Here is a 9,406-nt window from a genome sequence, read left to right as displayed (position 1 = left end):
CTTAATGTTGTCGAGGCGACTGGAGTCGGGCTTGAGCACAGATGAGCTCCGGATCATCTTGTGCAGGGTCACCATGAGGAACACCAGGTTCACCTGGGGGTGGGACAAGGGGAGGGGCTAGGCTACACGTGGTACTGGCTAGGCTAGGGGTCCCTCCACCTCCCATTGTGAGCTCCTGGCCAAGTCTTAGTCTCAACCCTCCTTCTTCAGGGCTGCCTCTGCCAATGTACCTGTGCTCAGGTGTCTGCTGACTGGTAACAACTGTTAATGTGGCTCCTGCTGCTGGGAGGACAGGGCCCACACCTGACACAGGCAGGGGCTCAAATCACAGTGCCTGGATGGATGGGCCTCGGTGCTGGAGCTTTACGGACCTGCTATGCTCTTGTCCTCTTGGTTGGCTGCTCGGTTTCAATGGTGGTCAAACCAGCCCTCTCAAGGCTCGGGGGGAGTGGGGGGTGCTCAGGGGTCAAGGCTAGCTTGCATGAAGAACGGAGACATGGTACTGGCGGGTACCACCTTCCTACTTACCACGATAACAAAGGAGACTGGCCCGATGAAGCTCCAGATGAAATAATTGTCCACTCGGAGCCAGCAGCTATAAAGGAAGTGGGGCTGGGGTAGACGAGAGGCGGGAAAGCCCTCCCCCCTCCCCAATCCTAGTCCCCAGGGACTCTGCTGTGGCCTTAGATCTCAGGAGGAGGGAGGCCAGTGCCCTGAGGGTCCTGGCCTAAGAGGTACTGCTGAGCAGAGAGCCAGGCAGGAGGAAAGACTTGGGGGGGGTGCTGGGAGGAGGAACACTCACGCCTTCTCGGTGCCATAGCTGCGGTAGTCGATGGCAGCCGCGATGCCCACCACCAGTGCCGGGAAGCAGTAGCCCCCCAAGTAGTAGTACTTGGTACGGGAGTACTCGCTCTCAAACACTTCCACCAGCAGCAGATAGAGGTGCACACCCTCCAGGCACAGCCAGGAGAAGGCGGCCAGGAAGAAGTAGTGCAGCAAGCCAGCGAAGATGGGGCAGGCGATCTGGGGGCAGCGGGGACGGGGACCACAGGTGAGGAGCCACCCGGGCCGGTGCCGCCTCTCCTCCCGCCTGCCTCTGTCCCTGAGCCCCAGCCCACCTCATACTGAGTCTTGTCGATCCCGACCAGGAAGAGCAGCTCAGCCAGGAAGAGGTTGATGCACAGGTTCTTGTGGATGGTGTTGCGGTCGGTCTGCAGCCCCCGCAAGAAGCAGAAGGTAGAGATACAGATGGCCAGGCAGACGAGGGAGATCACGATGCCCACCCAGGTGATGACCGACAACAGCAGCTCATTGATGCGGCCCTGGTACTGGGGGATTGGGGGGGGGGGGCACTCAGCACCTGTGGCCTTCGTGTAGCCAGGCTCACTCTGGGCTCAGTCAGGTACTAGTGGCGAGCAAGGCCATAGGTCACGGGCACCACCAGTGCTGCCCATCTGGCCTTCTGCCCCCTGGCCGGCTCGCCGGCCCCCACCCTTCTGCGGCTGGCACGCTCGCTTCCTCATGCTCTGGAAGGCTTGTGGAGAGATGACGAAGGTGACACCGACTTGCTTCTCCAGAGAAGGGAGAAGGTGGGACCGTGACCAGAAAGAACCAGACATACGGCCTCATGCCCCAGGCAAGGCTGGTGGCCCCCCTCCTGCCCACATGCCCACGAAGCTGGCCTTCCCTGCACTGTCCATGCAGTGCTCTCTCTGCCATGCAAGGCCAGGAGAGCAGGTGGGCCTGCCCAGAGGAGCGGAGCACCAGCCAGCTTACGATCTCGTGGTGGGCCATCAGCACGGCGAAGTTGGTGAGGTGGCTGCAGGCACACGTGGTGTGGGTCTTGTTGGACTCCACCAGGCGGCAGCCCTGGGTTGACCAGTAGCCCAGCATGGAACGCTCCGAGTAGTTCCAGAAGGAGCAGTTAGCATTGAAGTGGTTCTTGGCCTGTCGTGTGGTGGTGGCCGGGAAGTCAGGTCCAGGGAATCCCGTTCCGGCCCCCACACCCAGCTCCCGGGATGGTGACAAGCATGAGAAAAGGGGCCGGGGCTCCAGGTGACGGTCTGGGGTCTCCGGGGACAAATGGCCCAAGCTGTTGAGATGGAGGCCGGGGGACCGGCGTCCCAGAAAGGGATCGTAACTTGTTCTTGGGGTGGGTGAACACATAGTGGGGAGAATATGCAGGCTGGGAACATGGAAGGTGGTGGGACCCCCACAGAGGGAGGGGGATGCCTCAGCTCACCTCCAGGTGGGCCACGGTGAAGATGACAGGGTCCATGAGAAAGACTCGACTGGACTCCTTGTTGATGGACGCCGCGATGACCTGCGAATTCACCACCAGGGAGGCGCCGCCTGGGCCACCTGTACCTGCTTCACCTGCCAGCTTCACTGTGGCGTTCTCGGTGGACAGGAAGAGACCCAGGTTGTTGTAGAGGATGAAAACGACTTTGACCACACCTGGGGACGATGGGCATGGCAGGGCGAGCCATCAGTCCTTGGCCAGCACCCCCCCCCCACCAAAAGCCACACCGGCCAGCAGGACCTCCGGAGTCAGGCTGTGGCCCAGGTGAGGGGGGCTTGGGGAGCCCTTCTGTGTACCATTGTTCAGTTAGTTGTAAACGGTTCCAAATGACAGGGCCGTGTCCCCAGCCCCACCTCATTTGCTGTGTTACCTTGAGGAAATCCCCATTCTCTGAGCCTTAGTCTCAAATGGAACAGACCTCCCTGAGTTATGAGAGTAGACTGCTTTTACACAGGAGTGAGCCCGGCAGACTGCAAAGTTCCTGTGCTGTGGGGCTTTGGGGGGCGGGAGGGAGGACTCCACGAATCCCCTGAAATATTATGCTAGCTTGAATATAGGACAGTCTTGTGTGTTGTGGGTCCCACCCTTTTCTCGGATTCTTCAAAACCACTAAAATTTAAGAACTGATGTTTTTTGCCAGTGAAGCAGGGATGCCAGCCCAGGGTTTGGGCACTGACCGTTGCGGCTGTTCTGCTTGATGGTATTGGCGGACAGCTGGATGGAGTTCTCGCTTGGGTACTCCTGGGGGAACACCAGCTCCTGCACTTGGCCCTCGGTGTTGAGGACTGTCACCTCCAGGACTGTGGGGACAGGGATGGCAGGACAGATGTGGTTGCGGTCTATCCCCAGTCCAGAGGCCCAGCTATGGCAAGAGGCCCAAGGCCAGGGCATCCCCCGTGGTCTCTGGGCTGCAGCCCTCACAGTTCAAGATTTGCACCTGAATTTGCCCTGGTCATGACCGCAGCACTCACCCACATTCTGCTTGGCAGCCAGGAAGCGGGCGGGCTCCCTGACATTGTCGGCCAGCAGGAAGGCACCCTCCTCCAGGACATCCAAGAGCATGGTGGCTGTGTGCACCTGCTCCGTAGCGTTCATGTCCTTCCAGGATTCCAGAGCCTCTGGCCGCAGCAGGTTGTCCACAGTCTCTACCACAGCCTACACAGGCGAGGGGGTGGCATTGTGATCCCCCCCACGTCCTCCAGTTCCTTGGGCTGGGTGCTGCATCCCTTCTCTCAGCCTCCCGCCCCAGTGCTGCCTGGGGTGTTGCCCAGAAGCCATGAGGGCTGTCTCACCAGCTCTCCCTCCCCTGCTGCTCGGCCTTGGCCAGCAGGAGCCCTCTGGGCCTCACCTTGATGTAGTCTTTGCAGGTTCTCTCCCGCTTGTGCATCTGGGAAAAGAGAGAGAGGTGCTGTCATTTCCCTCCCCGCCCAGCCCCCCAGGCTGACACGTCCGGGCCCCAGATAGGTTGCTCTTCCGCAGCTGTTACCGACCCAGGGCTGGGCCACGAGCAAGACCTATTCCTAAGGGACCCCCAACCCTAAGGACCATCCAGGGCAACTCAAGAGGAAGATCCAACATGCCTAGGACCGGTCCTCTCTGACCACCATGGGTGGCAGTCCAGCGTGGAGGTACCAGGCTGGCTCTTCTTGAACCCTCAGGGCACTGCCCCACCCTGTTGGCCCCACTGCCACGCCCCACCTTGTTGTAGTTCTTGCCAGCTGACTCGCGCTCAATGGGCCGCAAGGCCTGCAGCTGGGCGTCCAGAATATCCAGCAGCTGCTCCATCAGCTTCACGGAGGAGGACACGTCACCCGCATAGATGGAGCCTCGGGTGTGACGGGCTAGCTCACTGGCAATGTTGGCTGCATTCTCCCCACTCTTGATCTGTGTGAGGTGGGAGTAGGGGCCCCCGGCTACCTCAGAGACCATACTGCTTCCCGCATGTTCCCTTTTAACATGCCCAGCCTGCTTGGCCCCTCTCCTCCCTCTCTCTCTGGCCTCTTTGCCCTCCCCACCCGTCTCTGTTCCCGCAGTAGGCCAGGGAGGGGACCCCACACAGTCCTGGCTCCCAGACCTGCCGGCCTATTTGTCTCCCCAATTGCTCTACTGCCCCCAGTGCGCCTTGTGCCCGGCCACCCAGGGCCCAGTGTGCAAGCCAATGTGCCAGTCTGGAAGGGGCAGCTGCTGCTGGTACCTTCTGGGCCACCTGGTTGACCCAGGGGGAGGTGCAGTTGCTGAGGTCAGGGCCCCGGGGGTTCCAGAGCCCCAGGGCTGGTAGACACTGGAAGGAGGCAATTCCTGCAGGGACAGACAGGAACAGAGAAGGGAGCCACAGGGAAGGAGAGGAGAAGGGGCCACAGCAGGGAAAAGAGATAACAGAGGAGAACAAGTAGGTGAAGGAAACACGGAAGACCAGACACGAAGAGGGCCGGACAGTCAAGAGAGACATCACTCTGAGGTGACGTAAGCCACCCCTCACTTCTCAGCTCCCCCTCTTGGTTCCTCCTCCTTCCATCTTTGCCCACCAGAAATGGAACTTTCTAGCAAAGTCCATCTTGGAAGCCCTCCCTCTCCCTGAAGCCTCTTCAGACCCTCCCCTTGGATCGCTCCACTTGGAGCACGGGGTCCTGCCCCCCCCCCCCCCCCCCCCCCCGCCACAGGGCACTCGAGCTGCTCTCTGTGCTGCTGCTACTGGCTGCTCCAGGGCCCAAGTCACCTCCTGTGGGCTCCCTTCACAGTCTGCCCGGCACTGCAAGAGGGGACAGGGCAGGGGGACTCACTGAGCTGCTCCTGTGCCCTGAGAGCACAGCTGCAGAGGTCAGGCGTGACCCCTGTCCTCAGAAAGCCCATGCTTGGGCGTGGAACGTGAACAAGGGAGTGTGCCTGGGCCAAGCTGAGTGGCGGACACGTTCCCGACCCCTTCCCCGGCCAGACCAGATTTGGCCAATCCCCAGGCCAGCCACAGTGAGGCGGCCGCAGCCTCTGTACTCACCTCGGGTCCCCTTGGGGCAGGGCCTCTCCACCAGCATGCCCTGCTGGGTGGCCGGCCACTGGACCCGCCGCACCTCTCTAGGTTCACAGAAGAGCTCTGGGGACACGTGCAGGTTGGGGGCTGGGGGCCGCCGGGTGCTGGGAGCTGGGGCTGTGGCTGGAGGCAGGTCAGGTCCCAGCTGGTTGATGGCACCCACAGGGTGTGTGGTGAGGGGCACCCGGCGTAGCGGGGTGGTGGCTGCGGGCGAGGCTGTGCTGGTGAGGGGTGTGGGTCGGGCTGTGGTAGTCGTGCTGACAGGTGGGGAAGTGGCTGGGCCTGGAAGCGAAGAGGGTATCCAAGGCAGAGTCACCCCTGTGCCCGGGATCCTGCCGTGGTGTGCCCAGGCACGGGGTCTCTGGCATTCTAGCATGTTCCCTAAAGTGGGAGGATGTCCTGGTCCCCACTGGGTCTGGGAGATTTCCCCTGGCCTCTCTCTGCCCCCAAGACCACCAAAAACATCAAAAGGCAGTAAAAATCCACTTGAGTGTACCCTGAGATGTGAGAGAGCAACCAGAGAGCACAGGCCAGGAAGAGGATGTCACAACACAGCCACCTGCCATCCCTGTTCCCCTCTCCGGCCTCTGTGACCTGGCCGAATCCTGGTGGAGGCCTCAGATCCCCATTTTGCCAATGAGGTTGGATTAGATGGGGCTCCCTGGGGCTGCTCAGAGCTGGCTGAGGGCAGCTGAGCGAGCAAAATGAGATTGCCCAGGGACACTCAGTCCTGGCGTCTTTACTGACCCCAGGCTTTCACCCAAGATTTTGGGCCCAAAGTGCCCAGGCCCCTGGGCCAGGCGGGGGGTGACTTAGTGGTTAGGAGCTCAGAGCCCTGGATATAGACCGGCAGAGAAGTAAGCACGCCCCTACTACCCTCCCAGTGCTTCAGTTTCTGCACCTTACGTAAAAAGGCAGGAACGATCCCCGCCCCATAAGCCGTGACGACGACCTGAGAGGCTGAGACCAGCCTCTGTCCCGTGCTATTTGGCTTTGACCTCCCCGCTGTCAGCACGCAGTATACCCCCACCCCACGCCAAGCAACCAAGGAGGCAGAGCCCAGGGCAGCCAAGCCTACCCGCACTGGGGTCGGGCGGCCCGAACTCCAGGCTGTAGCGCACCACAAAATAGTTGTTCCAGACGTAAAGCTGGTTGTCGCGAGGGTTGTAGTCCACGGAGGAGACGAACTGGTAGGGGTTGGGGAAGGCCAGGCTCACGGGCTCCTCGCGGTTGGCGTTGGTGTTGAAGGCGTAGTCCACGCGGTTGCCCGCCGCCTCGCTGTCGTCGTCCACGTACACGGAGCGCAGCACGTACAGGACCCCGCACACCATGAAGGCGTTGGACGCCGAGCGCTTGTCGTAGCCGGTCTCCCACGTGCCCTCGAAACGCAGCGTGTAGGGGTTGAGCTGGCTCACCACCAGGCGCCCGTTGTTGCCCTCGGTGGCGTAAATGACCCACAGCCCGTTCTCGTCCACAGCTAGGTCGATGTCGGTCTTGCCCCCCCAGCGGTAGGGCGAGGTGTCGTGGTAGTTGGCCGTGTTGATGACCGTCTCCCCGCTCTTGATGCGCGTGCGCAGGTCGTACTTGACGATGTTGCGCGTGCGCTCCTTGTTGTAGAAGACGGCGCCGTCGTAGACCACGAAGCCCGTGCCGTCCACGCGGTTGGGCAGGCGGTAGGTGGTGGTGTGGCGCGCGGCCACGTAGTCCTCCCACGAGGCGTACTCGGTCAGCGTGTCCGTGCGGTAGGGGATCCAGGGCATGACGTAGATACGGTCGCCCGCCTGCAGCGGGTCCTTGCACCAGGCGCCAGACTGGTGTTCCGACTCGTGAGTGGAGGTGGGCTCCAACACCTTCTGCAGGGTCCCTGGGCACACGAAGACTGGGCCGGGCGGATGGGAGGGCGGGGAAGACATGGGGAGAGGAGGCGCAGAGGCGAGGGAGGGGGAGAGAGAGAGGCAAGTTGGTCACGCGGCCTGGGGTAGCCAGGCTGTCCCCTCCTGCTGCTGCAGTCACGGTTGCTTGGTAGGGCTGGTGATGGGAAGGGGGTTTCCGGGCTGGGACCCCTGCCCTGCCCAGCTGCCCCTCTCCCTGGAGAGGTCAACCCTGGAGGCCATTAAGAGCAGGGTTAGTGTGTGGGGCGGTGATACCCCTCTCCTTCCCTGGCTGCTAGAGACCCCACAGGCTGGGGATGAAGGGTTTGGCAAGAGCCCTCCCAGAGTCGTCTTCGTGTGCCTTAAGTGGGGGCGGAAAGATCTCCTCACTGAAGCCACTGGTGGCTTTGAGGCTCCAGGGATTCAGTGCCCTGCTCCTTTACCATTGTCACAGCCCCCTACGGAAGAGCTATGGGTCGAGGGTCCCATCCTTCACCAACCACACCAGGACAGATTTTTTTTTTTTTTAACTCTTTCTCCCCTCTCCCCCAACCCCCCACAAAAATTGCAAGGTAGAGTGATGTTTCCGTACCCACAGTGGGTGTCAGGAGTGCCCCCCTATTCCAGGGTGGAGGAGGCACCCAGGGTTCCCGATGCAGCCTGTGCCCCCACCCCCCACCCAGTACCCACGAAATCAGCAGGTGAGGAAGGGTTTTTGGAAAAATCCAGCCCCTCCCTGATGGTGCCCCGCCCTGCCCCCAGCCGGCAAGGTCTCTCATGGGGTTTGTTCAGCAGCAGACACTGACACTGGTGCACAGGGGTGGGGGAGGTTGGGGGACATGGGAAAGGAGGGGGCTTCCCGGGAGAGTTGGGGAGGGGAAAGGAGAGCTGCGTGGAGGGAAGAGAGACAAGGTAGGGGGGCCTCGGCGAGGTCCTGGCTCCGAGGGAGGCACGCTGGAGACCACCTGGGAAGAAAGGGTTAGTGCTGGCGAGGAGAGAGGGGTGAGCAGAGAATTCACTCCAAGGCCCAGGCCCGACTGAGGGTCCCTCGGGGGGGCAGTCCCAGGTCCAGCTCAGAGGGGGCAAGGGAGGGAACCAGGAGCTAGGATAAAGACCCAGCCCGCCCCAGCCGGCCCGCCCCCTCCCCTGCCCCGGACCCCGATTTACCTGCGACCATCCCCGGCTCGGGAGGAGGGACCAAGGCACCGCTGATGTCAGAAAGGTGGGGGGCCCCGCCCCACCCCCCCATTCCCTGAAAAGGAGGAAAACCTCAACTGCATCTCGTTGGCCGCCGCTGGCCTGCCCACCCTTGCCCCGTCACACCCCGGTGCCACCTACTCCTAGCCTCCCCTCACCGACCCGGTAGGGGTCTGGACTCAGGAGTGGGGATGTCCAGACGCCCCTCCCTCCAGGATGGCCGGGCCTCCCTCTCACCTCCCTGCTGGCCGAACCCACACACAGGCCAGGGTGAGGGTTTGCAGTGAATTCTCTGCTCCTGCTTGGCCTGTCACCAAAGCAGCTGGCCCCAGGGGGAACAGGGAGGGCTGGGACCTGGTGCGGGCTTGGGGGGCAGCCCCGGTGGCAAGAGGGTCTTGGACAGGCACCACTCCTCACTCCCCCACGTCCAGCCTCTTCACCAGGCTTGGGTGGGGGGATGTCCAGCCCTCCCTTCACAGCATCAGGGACGGCTTGGCCCGAGGGTCCCTGGGCACAAAGCAGCCAGGAGCACACCCTGTTTTAGGAGGGGGAGGGGAGCCTGGGACACAGACGTCAGCAGGGACCAGAGGGATCCTGGCTTGCGCCCTAGGGCTCCACCATCTCCTTGTCCCCAGTGCCCTGAGGGGTTGGCCTGCGCCCTGTGTCCCGCACACCTGGCCTCCAGCTTTTTCCTCTGTGCCCAGGTCTCCCCTCTCCCCAAGCCAGGACCCCTGCCAGCTCTGTGGCCCCTGAGCAGATGTGTCTATGTGGGGGGGGGGGGGGGGGGCGGGCGGTGGGAGGCCTCAGAGCCTGACCTGGTCAGAAGGGTGTGGAGGAGGAAAACGTGGTTAGAGGTTACCCCGGGGAAGGGGGAGAAGATGAGGAAGGGTCTGCCTGGGGCCTTTGACAGCAAGGACCCCTCCCCAGCACCAAGCTCCCAAACACCTCCTCTTCCCTCCCCCCTTCCCCCCCAGCCCCCCACCCCCCCCCCCGAAGAGAAAAGATCCAGGG

The 9,406-nt window shown here is 62.3% G+C and overlaps 1 protein-coding gene across 6 annotated transcripts in view; it reads right to left on the bottom strand.

Moving 5' to 3' along the window:
• Nucleotides 1-9,406, bottom strand: part of ADGRL1 (adhesion G protein-coupled receptor L1) — a 42,233-nt gene that overhangs the window by 4,993 nt on the left and 27,834 nt on the right. For 3 of the 6 annotated variants that reach the window (XM_053219745.1, XM_027050077.2, XM_053219742.1), the window contains 13 exons: nucleotides 6,406-7,206; nucleotides 5,295-5,609; nucleotides 4,497-4,600; nucleotides 4,001-4,186; nucleotides 3,651-3,689; nucleotides 3,274-3,457; nucleotides 2,980-3,102; nucleotides 2,243-2,457; nucleotides 1,777-1,947; nucleotides 1,119-1,328; nucleotides 803-1,023; nucleotides 529-595; nucleotides 2-93 (listed from right to left, as the gene is read on the bottom strand). In XM_053219745.1, the coding sequence (XP_053075720.1) occupies nucleotides 2-93; nucleotides 529-595; nucleotides 803-1,023; nucleotides 1,119-1,328; nucleotides 1,777-1,947; nucleotides 2,243-2,457; nucleotides 2,980-3,102; nucleotides 3,274-3,457; nucleotides 3,651-3,689; nucleotides 4,001-4,186; nucleotides 4,497-4,600; nucleotides 5,295-5,609; nucleotides 6,406-7,206 (2,728 nt within the window). Of the gene's footprint in view, nucleotide 1; nucleotides 94-528; nucleotides 596-802; nucleotides 1,024-1,118; nucleotides 1,329-1,776; nucleotides 1,948-2,242; nucleotides 2,458-2,979; nucleotides 3,103-3,273; nucleotides 3,458-3,650; nucleotides 3,690-4,000; nucleotides 4,187-4,496; nucleotides 4,601-5,294; nucleotides 5,610-6,405; nucleotides 7,207-8,365; nucleotides 8,451-8,632; nucleotides 9,258-9,406 lie in introns of those variants that run through there. The other 3 variants (XM_027050078.2, XM_053219743.1, XM_053219744.1) reach the window with 2 other exon arrangements.

The sequence above is a fragment of the Acinonyx jubatus genome, chromosome A2 (assembly GCF_027475565.1).
Source record: "Acinonyx jubatus isolate Ajub_Pintada_27869175 chromosome A2, VMU_Ajub_asm_v1.0, whole genome shotgun sequence".
Classification (NCBI taxonomy): Eukaryota; Metazoa; Chordata; class Mammalia; order Carnivora; family Felidae; genus Acinonyx; species Acinonyx jubatus.
The sequence above is the reverse complement of the archived record's forward strand: the minus strand, read 5'-3'. Positions and strand labels throughout refer to the sequence as shown.